This window comes from Gopherus evgoodei, chromosome 8 (genome assembly GCF_007399415.2).
Source record: "Gopherus evgoodei ecotype Sinaloan lineage chromosome 8, rGopEvg1_v1.p, whole genome shotgun sequence".
Classification (NCBI taxonomy): Eukaryota; Metazoa; Chordata; order Testudines; family Testudinidae; genus Gopherus; species Gopherus evgoodei.
Window position 1 is genome coordinate 6,966,295 of NC_044329.1, and position 15,376 is coordinate 6,981,670.

Here is a 15,376-nt window from a genome sequence, read left to right on the forward strand (position 1 = left end):
CCTTCAGGTTCAGAAAAATGAAAATGCCTCCAGGAATGTGAGCAAGAAACCTCTGCATGCTGGTCCTGGAATTAGTTCCCTGCACGCATCAGAGAAGGAGACAGCCACACTGCAGCTGGAAAGCAGGGGAACAGAACCAGTGTTAGGACCCTGCAGGGCTCTGGGCTTCCCAGCTTTTTTCCTTGAAGTCAGTGAAAGAACTGGGAGGGGCTGACGCTCAGGCTCCCCTTAAACCTGGCTGCTTAGCCAGTCTCCTGGGCAGATGTTACAACTTTCTGCCTTCTCCTCCAGTCTGTTCAGGAGGGAACTTTCTCTCTTTTCCCCTCTGGCTCTGCTCTCATCACTTGGTTTGCAGTTTGAGCAAAGCTAAGCAGGGAGCTTCCAGAGCTCTTTGTCCAGTTTTGAAAAACTTCAGGGATTCTTGAGGGAGCTAATTTGGAAGAAGCGGAAGGGGGGAGCGGAAAAACAAAAGAAAACAAAGGAAGGAAGAAAGGAGAATAATGGTGATCTGGTCTTGCCAAGAAATCTTTTCAGTGCAAACTGTGAAGAAGGGAGAACCTGGCTCATCACCGTGGGGTGAGGAAGAGGACTCAGCAGCTGTGGGTTTGAACTTTGGCTCCATCTTCCACTGGAGTTTACATAAATAGAACATCTTCTGCTGAGGCAGGGCTCAATGAGCTAGCCTGACGTTCAAACAGCTGAATGGGACAAGAATCCAGCTTGGTCTCTAGCCGGGTTTTGGGGTGGTTGTATTAAAATCGAGACATTGCAGCACTTTTGGAAACTTAATAACATCACAGAGGAAATTAACTTTATGGTGCATGTGTCTTTGACTGTTTCAGCTTGAAGATTATTTTCTTTTTACTGAAAACAGCTCTACAGCACTGGTGGATTTAATTGCTTTTTTTTTTTTTTTAAAGAGAGAGTTGTTTCTATAAAACTTGCCAAAGGATTTGAAAGAACAAACCCTAGGTTGGGAGGGTAGATTGTGATTTATTTTGGAGAAGGAGAAAGAGATCTCCTATCCCTCTTTCTCAGTGGAAGGTGCTTGGATAATAACCTCCCTTAGAAGTCTAAATGCTTGGTCCAGCATGGCTGTTTATGCTCTCACAGGTTTCTCGCTAATCAGCCTGCTTAGTTTTGGCTACTTGTCCTGGGACTGGATGAAACCCAGCTTGGTAACAGATGTTTCCATGGACCCAATGGAGAAATCCCTCCCTCCTGCCTTTTCCAAACCACCTCACATCATCTTCATTCTGACTGATGACCAGGGATACCATGATATTGGGTACCATGACTCAGACATACAGACACCAATGCTAGACAGGCTAGCAGCAGAAGGAGTTAAACTGGAGAATTATTACATCCAGCCCATCTGTACCCCATCAAGGAGCCAACTTATAACAGGCAGGTAAGATAACAACTGCACCTGTCACTGTCCTGGGAAACTTAACAGTTTCTTCCCTTCTCTTCTGACCAGTTAACCCCAGCTTACTGATGGCAGGCGAAATAGTAGGTGTTTATGGGATAGCCCTATGGAAAATACCCAAGTAGTAAAACCTTGAGGCTCTCTTAGGAATATTCCCTTGGAAAAGAATTGTTTGGTGTATTGTGTAATAAATTGCGTGAAACTTTACACTGTAGACTCCATGGGGCAGGGACGCCGAATTACCGCCGAAACTGCGGGACCGGCAGACCTCCCACAAACATGCCACCGAATCCGTGACCAGCCCGCAGGTGAGCCGCTCTCACAGCAACCGGCAGGCCACGCGCTTGCTGCGCTGGTGCCTGGAGCCGCCCCTGATGCCAGGGCTAAATGTGGCCCATTGGTGGTTCAGTGGTTAGGGTGCTAGCCTAGAACTTGGGAGAGAGGGATTCATGCCCCTGCTCTGCCATGGACTTGTGTGACCTTGGGCAAGTCATTTAGTGTCTTTGTGTCTCCGTTTCCCACCTGTACAATGGGGATAAAAGCCCTGCCCTGCACCACAGGGGCGTGTGAGGATAAATAATAAAGCTCGCGAGGTGTTCAGACACTGTGGGAATGTGGGTCCAGATAAGTAGTTAAAGAGTTATAGCATGATCTAGCCCAGGGGTTCTCAATCTTTTTTTTTCTGTGTCCCCCCACCCCACAACATGCTATAAAAATGACACAGCCCACCTGTGCCACAACAACTGATTTTCTGCATATAAAAGCCTGGGCCAGCATTAGAGGGTAGCAAGCAGGGCATTCGCCTGGGGCCGCATGCCACAGGGGCCTCTGCGAAGCTAATTTGCTCAGGCTTCAGCTTCAGCCTCGGGTGGTAGGGCTCAGGGAACCTGGGCTTCATCTCTCTGCCCTGAGCCTCAGTGAGTCTAATGCCGGCCCTGCTTGGCAACCCCCCTGAAACCTGCTTGCGGCTCCCCAGGAGGCCCCGGACCCCTGGTTGAGAACCATTGATCTAGGAGACCAGGCATCAGGCGGGAGTCAGAAAGCCTGGGGATCTATTCCTGACTTGCTGTATGAATGCTGGGCAAGTCACTTAGGCCAAAAGTTTTAAAGGCGCCTTCAGGTAAGCAACCAAAATCACTGTCTGTTTTTGACAGTCGTAGCCTGTGCCTGTGCCACAGGCTTTCTATCTGTAAAGTGGCTCAAATGGTGCATGCCCATGTCTGCTGTGCCCTTGGAAACTGATGGCCATAACACAAATTAATAACCACCTTAAAAGGGAGACCCCCCAGCTCCTCCATCAGACCCCCAAAATGGAGGGAGACAGCTGCAACCTTTGCAAACACCTGGGAAAGAAAGAGCTGGTATCTGCATAGCCATGGTGTTAACATGATGGTCCCTGTGGCTGTGCATTATATGATCCTTTCTTCCCTTTACACCAACTCATGTGGTCACATGGTGGCGTCATCAATGTGGTGTTTGCTTTGACCATGGGGCTATAGGAGGCCTTCTGCTCATAGTAGTAATAACAATACTTGACATGTTTTTAGCACTTTTCCTACTTGCTTGGCTTTAGAACCATTAAGGGATGGATTCTTACAATGCCACTGTGAGGGAGGTATGTACAACCACTTCTAAGTCCATAGTCTTCTCCTGTAGAGGGTGCAGGCTGAGTCTCTGTAGTGAGTGCAGATGCATCTTGTGGTGGTGGCGAATGGCTGCGTGTCTCTAGGGTATGTTGCATGTCCATAGGAGGACTATGACAGCGCCTGGAGATCAGTGTTCATTGTGTGAAGCCTGCCTCATCTCAGTCCCTTGGTGCTAAGGATTTGGATAGAACAGATGCCACCTAAGTGCCACTAGAAGAGAGAAACCACCTGAATCTGGGAATGGGAAGAAGGAAGCTAATAATCCCAGGACAGACTTAGTCACCCTGTGGACACACAGCAAACTGCTAGATTGTGCAAGCCTTACTTATCTTGTTGAGCCCTTGCTCACTTGAGTAGCTCCACTGTCTTCAATGGGATGACTCATGCAACACAAATAAGGGTTGCACAATCTAGCTTTTTACAGGAAAGCAGCCCAATGACCATCCTGCACTGCTAGCTTGAGAGGCATTTGCTGAACTGATTTTGCCCATAGATTGTTCCTGTAGGGTACATAAGGGTCTTCCTGCTTCCCAAATGATAGTGGATTCAATGGATTTGGATACAGCAACTTGGACAGGAGTGTGTGGTTGGGACAGCTGTCAAATAGGAGTCCACCATGTCAAACCCTAGTGCAAGGTGTTTACTTTCCCAGGCACATGGGCAGGCTCCACTGAGAAATGGCTCAGAGCTTTTCCAGATCAGAACTAATTTCTCTTTTTGTTTTTCTTCATTCCCCTTGCAGGTACCAGATCCACACGGGCCTTCAGCACTCCATCATCCGGCCCCGGCAGCCCAACTGCCTGCCCCTGGATCAGATCACGTTGCCCCAAAAGCTGCAGGAAGCCGGCTACTCGACGCACATGGTGGGCAAGTGGCACCTTGGCTTCTACAAAAAGGAATGCTTGCCCACCCGCCGAGGCTTCGACACCTTTCTGGGCTCCTTGACAGGCAATGTGGATTACTACACCTACGACAACTGCGATGGACCCGGCGTCTGCGGCTATGATCTGCACGAAGGGGAGAACGTAGCGTGGGACCAGAGTGGGAAGTACTCAACCTTCCTCTATGCCCAGCGAGTGAGCAAGATCCTGGCCACCCATAACCCCAAGGAGCCCATCTTTATCTATGTGGCATTCCAAGCCGTGCACACGCCCCTGCAGTCCCCCAAAGAGTACATCTACCGCTACCGCTCCATGGGCAACGTGGCTCGGCGCAAATACGCCGCGATGGTGACGTGTATGGACGAGGCCGTGAGGAACATCACCTGGGCACTCAAGAAGTACGGTTACTATGACAACAGCGTGATTGTGTTCTCCACGGACAACGGCGGGCAGACATTTTCTGGGGGAAGCAACTGGCCTCTGCGAGGCCGCAAAGGGACCTATTGGGAAGGCGGGGTCCGCGGCATTGGTTTTGTTCACAGCCCCCTGATCAAACGCAAGCGCAGGACCAGCTGGGCCCTGGTCCACATCACAGACTGGTACCCTACGCTGGTGACCCTGGCTGGGGGCAACGTGTCTGAAGCCGAGGGCCTGGATGGGTACAACGTGTGGCCGGCCATCAGTGAGGGCAAGGACTCCCCGCGCACCGAAATCCTACACAACATTGACCCCCTGTACAACCACGCCAAGCATGGCTCCCTGAAGGGCGGCTTTGGCATATGGAACACAGCTGTGCAGGCCTCCATACGGGTGAGGGAATGGAAGCTGCTGACTGGTGACCCTGGCTACAGCGACTGGATCCCGCCTCAGATGCTGACCAACTTCCCAGGGAGTTGGTGGAACCTGGAGCGGCTAACGGACAGTGTGCGCAAATCCGTCTGGCTCTTCAACATCACAGCAGACCCCTATGAGCGCGATGACCTGTCAGACCAGCGCCCGGACGTGGTCAGGGCTCTCTTGAAGAGGCTGGCCCATTACAACCGGACTGCAATCCCAGTTAGGTACCCAGCTGAGAACCCCCGGGCCCACCCGGACTTCAATGGCGGTGCCTGGGGGCCATGGGCCAGCGAGGAGGAAGCGGAGGACTGGGAGGGAGGTGGCGGGCTGCTGAGAAATAAAAACAAGAAGAAGAAGTGCAAGATCTGCAAGCTGCGCTCCTTTTTCCGGAAGCTGAACACCAGGCTGATGTCAAACCGCATCTGATGGGGTTGCTGCAGAGCTCCAGATGCAGCTGCTCAAGGCGGGTGTTCCAAATGGCCAGGACAATGGGAGGGAGAGAGGCAGATGGCCACAGAAACAGCAGCGCCCTCTCACTTTCCCTTGTCCCAGTGGACACATGCACAGGGCCAGCCATGCACAACAGCCTCCAGATGTCTTTTCCTCCGGTCTCCCCCAAATTGAGCAACCTGCAGGGATAGCCATCCGGTCTGCAAGGAGCAGGTGTCCAGGTTAGCGTGGCCGAGGGAGAGTGACGGGGGTCCTGCAATTTTGTTTAGTGGATGTTACATCGGTCGCAGGTTGTCGAACTGTCCAGCCCGTTCCAGCGCAAAAGAATGAAACTTGTCTTAAACGATCAACGCAGGGACCAGTTCAAACGCACCATCCTGGGAGCAAAGCTTTAAAAGCAGATCAAACCCATGGTACTTGAAGTTGCATGGGGATATTTTCATGTGGTTCATATGAGGATGGCTGGCCTGCTGAAGGCTGCTTCAGGACAGTTTTCCCTGGTTGTCTCTCTATAAAATGTGCTGTCACCCTATGGAATCCTAGTGAGTGTGCTACATCATGTGCCCCTGCTCTGGGAAAACAGCCTAGGGTGACCAGACAGCAAGCGTGAAAAATCAGGACAGGAGGGGGGAGTAATAGGAGCCTATATAAGAAAAAGATCCCAAAATTGGGACTGTCCCTATAAAATCGGGACATCTGGTCACTCTAAAACAGCCTGTGCATCCTCACTCAGCTCCGGCCACAGCTTTTTCCTCCTGAAGACTTTACGGCAGGTGGTAGCGCGGAGAAGGCGAGAGAACTTATTTTTATGTTGAAGGTCCCTGGCTCAGAGACTAGGCAGAGTCTGGGACAGCAAGAGAATACTATCCCTAATGGACACAAAGGCAAACAGACTGTATATAGGCCTGGATCAGTGTAGCCCTGAGGTGTATTGGAGACACGTTTGCACTGAGAACTTGTGGGGCGTTAGCTGTTTCAATGTAAAGCAATCCCAGTTTACATTCGTCTATCGTACAGACTCATGCATGTACCACACAGGTGGACACGTATGTGTGGACTCACTTACAGCCACCTCAACCACAATGGGTTTGAAAGAAGGTAGCTCCCTGATTCTCAGCTCCCAGGGGTGTCCTCTGCCAGATAGCCACCTCCTGCCCCTACCTTTGCAGGGACAGTGACACAGCAGAACAGCTTGCCTCATGGCCTTGCTGCCATGTTGATGCCAACTCTGGAACAGAGGACCAGGTCTTTCGGACACTTGCTCTGCATGGTCTGTTTTCCAGGGTGTGCATGGATTCCCAGGGGATCCACAAAGAGCTAGTGGCAAATGCAGTGCAGCTTGGCGATGGGGATGTAAGGAAGGATCAGCGTGTAGTAACACCTTGCTGGGTTGCAAACCGCCGGCATCTCTTTTGTTTGTTCCCAGAGCAGTTCCTTACTCAACACACTCCGATGATGTGTTTGCAACAAACAGGCACCCACTGCTTCCCTGGCTGCCGAGTGAGTCTCCATAATTGCTCAGTCCTGCCAGCAAGGAGGGGACACCATACCACCCTCCTTCCTTGGGAATTTAACTGAGGAGATATCCGAGGCCAGTCTTCTCTGAGCGTGACAGAGTGCAAATTGCTGGTCCTCCACTTCTGCTTCCTTTTACTGCTGATCTTTCTGTGGCGTGTGTGTGAGAGAGTGTGTGCCCGTGTGTGCCACAGATGGGGGCTGGCCAGGAAGAAAGAGGGTAAATGGCTTTAAAAGCATTTTTAACATGTGGCGCATTTACATTTACACAATGCATTTTACATTTCTCCCCACAGGTTTCTCTTGGTGCAGTGTGTGTAGGCGACAGCCCTGCTGTGAATTTTGAAAATAGTTATTTTTGTCTCTGGAAATTGAGGCCTGTTAGGACTTGTCAGCTTTTGGATGAGCAGTGTAGGCCTTCTTTTTTTTTTTTTTTTTGCAAAATAACATTCATTTTAAATCTGTCACTGAAGAATGTGACAACTGGCAGCATTTTCACTGACTACCTTGCAGAGTGCTTTCCCGTTGTCTCCGTATGTGTGTGTGAGGAAAGAGACAGAGACGAGCCTGGGGAGGGGAGACGAATACAATGACATTTGTATTTTTTTATTATTATTTAGATTATTTGAGGATTGTGATTTTATATAGAAAAAGGGGGGGAAAAACCTCAACAGCAAGAGAAAGAGAAACGGGAGGCCATGTTACCCTAGAGATGAGCAAAAATGGGAGCTTTTGCATTACCCACAAGCAGGGCATGAATCGATCTACCTGTCTATAGGTAACCATCACTGCACTATGGCCCCCATCCTGCAAGTTGTTTCGTGAGAACACCCTCCCGGAGTTCAGTAGGGCTCAGCGTGGGCTCCAGGGCCTGGCCAGGTGGAACAGTTTGCAGGATTAGAGCACAGTCCAGAGTCTCCTATCAAACCCACAGATAGAGGTGGTCGTTTCTCTTTCCTCATCCCCTGGTTGAGATCTGGGTCCTGTTGAGCTGTGCTCAGCTCCATTTGGGAGGGAAGTATTCTGACATTGGGAACGAGTTCCGGTTTTGGGTTGTTTCTGTGTCAAATGGTGGTGGGCGAAACTGGCATCAGAATTGGTTTTCCAAAACCAAAGCCAGCAGTGGTGGCTGAGATTGGAGTTCAGTTTATTCAGCTCTGCCATCACCCCACCCAGTGTAAAGCGAGGTGCAGATCAGTAGTTCTAGCTTTGGCCCATCTCCCTGGTATATTGGCAAGGTTATGACCAGATACAAAGCAGCCACATAGAGCCACTTACCATAACAGACCTAAAATCGCCTACCAGCTCTGATGACCCCGGGGAGAGACTATGTTTTCTAACAAGCCACTTATAACAATCATCACAGCAACAGAGTAGAGCATTCCATCCCCTTATGCATCTTGCTTCATTTAATGAATAAGTAAGTGAGATTTCACTTATGGCCCCCATTTAGCAGAGCACTTCAGCAGGTGCTTAACTTTAAGCATGCGCTTAAGTGTGTCTGTATTCAGACAAACACATAATCACATAAGTAAATGCTTTGCTGAATAAGGATGGATTTAAATACATGCTTAAAGTTAAATATATTTTAAACACTTTGCTGAATCAGGGCCTATGGGAAGAATCCAGAGAGAGCAAGAGAAAAGGTGAAAAAGAGCTAATATAAAGATCAGACACAGAATCAAAGCAAACGGGGATGCTATGCGAAAACAAATAATTGTTGATCATTTGAGAAAACAGCTTTAATGGGAAGTTGGACGTGGGCAACTGTTATAACCAAATTAGGACTGAGGGTCTGTGGTGTGACAAGAGTTGGTCATAAAATTTTCTCTGAATTTTTTTAAACAAATTTTGTCATTTTTTCAAAAATGGAAATTTCCATGAAAACATTTTTGATTTTTTTTTCAATTTTTCCATGTTTGGATGATTTTCTTTGTTTTGTTTCAAATGTTTTTCCTTTCTTTTCCATTGCCAATTGGAGTGATTGGTCTACTGCAAAGCTTTTGAAAATGATTCTGAAACAGAAAACTCATTTTAGACAATTTTCATTTTTTGGAAAGAACACAAAAGTCGAACCAAAATGTCTCTGGAAAAATTTGAAAGGCAAAAAGTGAGTTCATTTCAAAATCCAATGAAACTTTACTGGAAAATGTTTAAAGGCTTGTAATTTTTTTGGTAATGGTTGGTTAGCTCTAGTGGTGACTTCACAATGACGGCATGTGCCATCTGTGAGCATGCTTAATTCCATGAGCCCAAATCTGAGGGGCATGAGAGAAAGGGGCAACTGGTTCTGGGAACGTGAATATTGGCTCCTGGTGACAGCAGCTGGTGCAAGCTACATCATATTTTCTAAGTGTTTCTCCATTTTGAGCCAGTGACCACTTTGTCCTGCCTTCTCAGAAACTCCTCTGTCACTCCCAGAGATGCACTGTGGTCCCATCCCTGTTCTGAGACACGCTAGCTCAGTTTCCTTGCTCGGTGCTCTGCTTCCAGGTGAGATGGGACAGGCCAGTGCAAACTACTGGAAGACAGCTCGGCGAAAACAACAACCCACAAAAACCACTGGAAGAAAGGAAGGGTCTCAGCCTGAAAAGATTGCCCCCTGGACTGCTTTGGCTGAAAGGTGAGGCCCCAAGGAGTGTGTGCACTCCTTGTCACACTCCATCTCCTCCCCTATCTGGCTCTAGCTCTAAGAAAGTCCATGGGTGAGATTTGCTAAGCCCACGGCTGCTCTACTTCTGCTTTGTCAATAGTGGTCATGACGAGCTGCCCACACGCCAAGGAGATCTGTTTGCACAGATATGCTGCGATCACTCTCTTGTAAAGCTGCAGAAGCCAAAGTCTATTTAAAACATCAAGCCCTAGGAGCCGAGTGACAGCCAGGTTCCCACGGAGGAAGCCGGTCAGTGAGCAGCGTCTCGGCAGGCACCAGCTTTGGCACAGGAGGACTAGAGTGCTGGGAAGGGAGAGCTCAGCATTATGGCATCTGCCTCTCCTTGGCCAAGTCTCCCTCTCCCTCTAGTCGACATTCCCGCCAAGACCCAGCAGTGTTGGTCTTCTTTTTAGCCTGGCTGTTCTCTCTGTCACTGAAGCGGGGATTTGGAAGGCTGCAAAGATGAGATGTGAGAGGCAGCTGTCTCTAAGCGCTGCTCCTTTCTCCCCCTCTTCCACCCCATAAAGGCCACTTGGTTGGGAAATTGCAGGAGGTTAGAGAGGACTTCGCAAAATACAGGGTTTCAAAGCAAGATGGGCCTGTTTGTTCTTCATGACAGTTACCCCCAGCATTACCCAGGATGCACTGCAGCAGCCAAGGCACCTATTGGTCCTTAGCATTAGTGGTGGTTGTTTGCCATGTCTGGAATTGCCAGTGTTGCTAGCATCCTTTGTCTCCAGCTGGGCCCAGCCCTCTACCCCCCTGTCTCTTACTCGTTTGCCTCCATTTTGTTCTAGGATGCTGTCAGTGGACTAATAAAGTATTAATATAATGCACCTTGTGGTTATGTTCTGGGATGGCGAGGATGAGGAGGACTGCGTGAGCGACCTTGGCCTTTCCTCAGACACAGTTATCACTCCTTCACTTATTCCCCTCTCTGGGTTTCCTCTCCAACGGGAGCAGTGCAAGGGGACACAGGGTTGGCTCTAGGTATTTTGCCGCCCCAAGCATAACAGGCAGGCTGCCCTTGGCGGCTTGCCTGTGGGATGTCCCCAGTCCCGCGGATTCAGTGGCACGCCTGTGGGAGGTCTGCCGAAGCCGCGGGACCAGCGGACCCTCCGCAGGCATGCCACCGAAGGCAACCTGCCTGCCGCCCTCGCGGCGACCGGCAGAGCGCCCCCCATGGCTTGCAGCCCAGACACGGGCTTGGTGTGCTGGTGCCTGGAGCCGCCCCTGAGGGGACAGATGGATGGCCCTGGGGTGGCCTCTCTTCATCCATGGGGCAAGGGGAGCAGCAGTGTGAGCAATAGGATCTTGCTGCACACGTCTACTTGGCTCAGCCCTTGCAGGGGCTGACCTCCATGGTGGAGAGGACAAGTCGATCTCCATTTCAAATCAGTGCTCAGCCTGGGCGGAGGCAGCTGAAATGGGGGCCAGGGTGGGCTAGTGGTGGGATGACTTTGGGGATGTGTCCCCTAGGAAGTGAACTGAGTCCACCATACTCACTTCACATAAGGTACAAGTACACTGCAGCAGGAGGATCAATTCCCAGCTCGGGTAGAGGGACACGGGCTAGCTCTGATCAAGCTACGTGCTAAATACAGAGCTGTGGCCACAGCTACATGGGCAGCAGCTCTGGCTGGTTGCCTCAGTACGTACCTGGGCTCTCAGATGGGGCTGTCATAGGTGGCTAGACTGAGCGGCTGTCTGCACTCTACCGCCATGCTGCTGTTTTAGGGCGATCAGAGCTAGCGCGTGTATGTCCCAGCTATTGTGCAGAGGCCCCATGACGCCATGGAGCAGCTAACGTGTCTTTGGTCTCCTATGGGTCTGCATCAGCCTCATTCCCCTGCAACCCATATATGCCTGTATCAGTCCCTCCTTCTGCACCACTTCTAGGCATTGTCTACCTGATTACAGGTTGCCCAGGGGCTCCAGAAGAATTCCCATCCCATGCTGCTTGGCCAGAAACCTGGGAACCTCAGGCTAGAGCACCAAGGGAAAGGAAGAAGTATGGGGTATCCAAAAGGGATGCACGGGCTGGAAACAAATCACCCCCTCTACTAGGCATCATGGTCTCTAATGCTTCTGAACTTGTCTCCATTGCCCCATTCATTACACAGGTGTAAGGCCTTCAGCACTCAGCCTCCTGCCCTCACCACTCTCCATCATAGCCTCAGCCTCCAGCCCCCAGAAGCCCAGCGCAGGGCATGGACACTGGGTTAGTGGCTGAAATTCCAGATACAGACTGGGTATCAAATATCAAAAGCGGAGTGCTAGATTGTTTGCCTGACTTCCCCTCCCACCTTTCCCTGGTGTGGTCAATGCAGTGCAGCTTGTCTTTTGAGGGGAAGGCAGAAAAACTGAGAAGTGTCTAGGGTGGCAGCCAGCAGCTCCTCCTTTGGGTAATAATAATAATAATATCCAATAATATTTCTTTATGTTCAGTGCTTACACAGAGCTCTCCATACTGGAGTTTCAAAGCACTTTCCATATTAAAGCATTACATCTCACAATCCCCGGTGAGGGAGGTAAGTGTCCTTATCCCCATTTTACAGATGGGGAAACTGAGGCACAGTGAGGCAAAATGACTTGCCCAAGGTCACTGAGCGAGCCAGTGGCACAGCCAGAACCTGCTGCAGTTACACACTCTAGGTGTTCCCCATACAGTGCTCCAAAATGTACCAGCTGCTCAGACTCATCCTTCCTTGCTGCTTGCTACCATAACTAAGGCCTCCACGCTCCTGACTTCCCTCTCTGCTTACGATTGGCAAAGCGAGGGCCAAGTGACTGCAAAATGCTAGCAATTCAGAGTAGTAGCGTTTCACGCCTTCTGTGCACTAGTGTACAGGAGTGCACAAGGGGCAGGGCAAGCGGGGCCCATTGTGCCTTCCCATACAGCTGAAATATCATGAGAGTTATAAGCACCTACAAGGCAGCATCCCAGGCATTGCCAAAGCACGCGCTTTGCATTTCGTCACACATGCGTAACAGCCACACATATTTATCAATGCTCTTTTCTGCCTGTTTTGTTTAGGGAGGGTTGCAGTGCCCCTTAGTGGCTCCTGGTGTAAAATATACCTTACAGCATGTCACCAGCATGTGGTGGTTTCGCATTTGACCTTTTGTCCGCAGGCCCTAGAGGCATTTATAGAGGGATGCATCCTTGACCCGGGCTTACAGGCAGATAGCAGCTGGTGGCCTTCTCCTGTACACAAAACACTAGATAAACCAGTTTAACTTGCACCAGATTGTACTGAACGACTGTGGAAGACGCAGCGTAGGGCAGGGGCGTGCGAGGACAGTTCTCTGGAGAGGGTTGAAATAGTTCCAGGTGGGAAGGAATTCCCCTCTATGTGACCTCTGCTTAACTGAGGCAGAAGGAAGTACTCTGGTATTGTCTAGCCAGAGGGATTCTGGCCAAATGCACCTGGGATGAATGGAGGCATGTGGATTTTCTGCTCTGTGAGGAATCGGCATGGATAGATGGAGAGATGTGCTATGTATCGGAATAGGCCACACCTCTTCATGCAGATACATTCTCTCTGTTTTGCCTTTTGACTTGGTTATAAGATTTTCTTTCACCTTCTTCCCTAAATTGTTGCTGGGGGCACTACAAAAAGCTGCTGTATCCCACCCCAGACGCAGCTGCATTTCAGTAGCAGGAGAACTGGCCTCCCTCTCATACTTGCCAACTGCCCCATGTAGGACAGGAAAGTCGTGAGTTTTTCTGCCTTGCTGCCCCAAGCGGCTAGATCTGAGCTGCAAATAGCTTTGCCTGCAGTTTTCAGCTGTGAAGGCTAGAGGCTGCTGGTCTCACTGCTGCTGAGCAGTCAGAGGCACTGGGTAAAGTCTGGGTGTGCAGGGAAGGGGAAGCGGCAGCTGTATCCCCTAGCCCCTACCAGACCTCAGCAATGGGAGCACATTCTCTCCCTACCCCCAGAAAGATACCAGAGTGTGGGGGGAAAGGGGGAGGGAGAAATCTTCCCCCAAAGGAAAGGCAAGCGAAGAAAGACATCTCTCTTAAGGTGCCCCACCATGGCAGGAGGGAAGCAAGGAACCAGCAGACACCCTGGGAGGAGGGCCAGGCATGTAGCAGACCAAGGCCAGCAGGGCTGCAGCTCCTGCAGCTTTGGAACTGGCCAGAGACTGATGAGTTGATGGATAACTGAGGCCTTCTTCCTCCTTAGGATCTCTTCAGATCTCTTCTGGGGGTAGTGCTAGAGGTGGGAGGTAAATAGGGAAGCCGGAGGTGGTGGCGCTCTGGTCCTGAGGGGAGCTCCTGGAGCCTGGCCTCTTGTCTAGGGGAGGGGGAAGGCCTTAGCCCTCGAGATGTGTGGGACAGCCCAGGGAGTGTTTGCCCCAGAGGCACCTGTGGGCTGGGGGGATTCAGGTGAAGCTCCTGGGATCTCAATCTGCACTGCTGCCTGGACTGAATATACTCATGCTAGTCCAGCCAGGAGAGCCCGCTGAGCGCTAGACACCCCCCGGCCCTGACAGGTGCCTGCATCGGAAGCACCTGCAGCCAGGGGCTCTGGGCTGGTTGCCATGGATACTGACACTTCCTCACTTCCACGCACTAGTGTGTGCGCTGGCTCAGGCCTGGCTGGGGTGAGCAGGGCTTAGCTACCTGAAGTGGGGACGCCCCATGGGGAGAAGCACAGGGCCACCAGCGGGAGGATGTGGAAGGGGGTGCTCAGGGTGTGAAGACGATATGCCTCGCATGAGGGAGGAGCACCTTGTCCAGGTGTTTAAAGGAATCAGGGCCCATCTTGGCTCACCAGTAAGTAATTAACTCCCTAGGTGGCTGGTTGGCATCTAATTGACTAACGAGCCTATGACCTGAAGAAGGCTACCAGCGCACTGCTGGAGGACCGTGCTTCTAGAGAGAGAAGCCAGCAGGAGGTGGCTGTTTGCCTGTGACTCTCCCCAGGGATGAAATGGCTGAGAGGGAGAAGCAGGACTGGGGTCTCCTAGGCAAGGGAGAGGAAGCCCAGCTGACCCCTCACACAGACTGTGGATGGCCTTGGACTCGAAGGGCTAAAGAAGAAGTGAGTCCCCCCGTAAAAGAGCTAACAAATCAGACCCCCCAACACACACAAAAGGGGGTGTCAGTTTGAAGTGTTTGGGTCTGAGCAGGGCCGTCCCTAGGGGGGTGGGGGCCTGGGAGAAATCAGCCTGTATGGGCCCCCCCCTTAACATTTTTTATACAGGTGAAATCTGGTGTGGGGAGGTGACACTAGTGCTGGGGGGTGAGGGATGATGGAGAGTCACAGGGTGGCACCTGTGCTAGGGGTAAGGGGGCCCCCCTGTGCTGGGGGGCCCTGGAAAAGGGAGGGGTCCAGGGCAGAAGGGCAATGGATGAGGTCAGCCTGGCGCTGGTGTGTTCCAGAGGCGCTAGGACGCTGGCAGCCGGTATGGCAGAGAGCAAGCAAGAAAAAGAAATACAACGTGCTCTTCCTGCTGGTGAGTGCGGGCCTGACACCCCGCTGCTGGTGCCAGGCCCCTGCTAGCACGCCTCACCCCACAGCCCCCTAGGCCAGCCTAGTGCCTCCTGCACAACACACACACACTGAAGTGCGGGGGCCCCCAAGGCGTGGGGCCCAGAGTGGTTGCCCTGATTCGCCATACCCAAGGGATGGCTCTGGGTCTGAGTAAATGATTGACAGAATCCAGAGGGAGATAAGGGGGTGTACTTGAGGGTGGTGCCCCTAATACACAGAAGGGAGCTTGTAGGTAGCTGGTTTCTCTCAGGAAGATCACTCCAAAGTAGGGGAGATCCAGAGCCTATTGGGCAGAGAGTTGTTTGTTTGGTGGAGGGTCACTGGCCCTGGCAGGGGCTTCCACATGTTACGATAAGCATCCTGCCTTTGAGAGATGTCCCTCAACCAGGCCTGGATTGTGACCCTGGGTTTTTATATGCCCCCATGTAACGTGGACAGTGGAGTTTGATGAACTCCTTGTA

General features: G+C 51.2%; 1 protein-coding gene across 1 annotated transcript; it reads left to right on the forward strand.

Annotated features, from left to right (window-relative positions):
• Nucleotides 1–279: 279 nt before the first annotated feature.
• ARSI (arylsulfatase family member I) lies at nucleotides 280–7,330 on the forward strand. Its single transcript, XM_030571747.1, has 2 exons — nucleotides 280–1,411; nucleotides 3,818–7,330. Exons 1-2 carry the CDS (start codon nucleotides 1,092–1,094, stop codon nucleotides 5,217–5,219), a joined length of 1,722 nt encoding a protein of 573 aa, XP_030427607.1. The 5' UTR covers nucleotides 280–1,091; the 3' UTR covers nucleotides 5,220–7,330.
• Nucleotides 7,331–15,376: the final 8,046 nt, after the last annotated feature.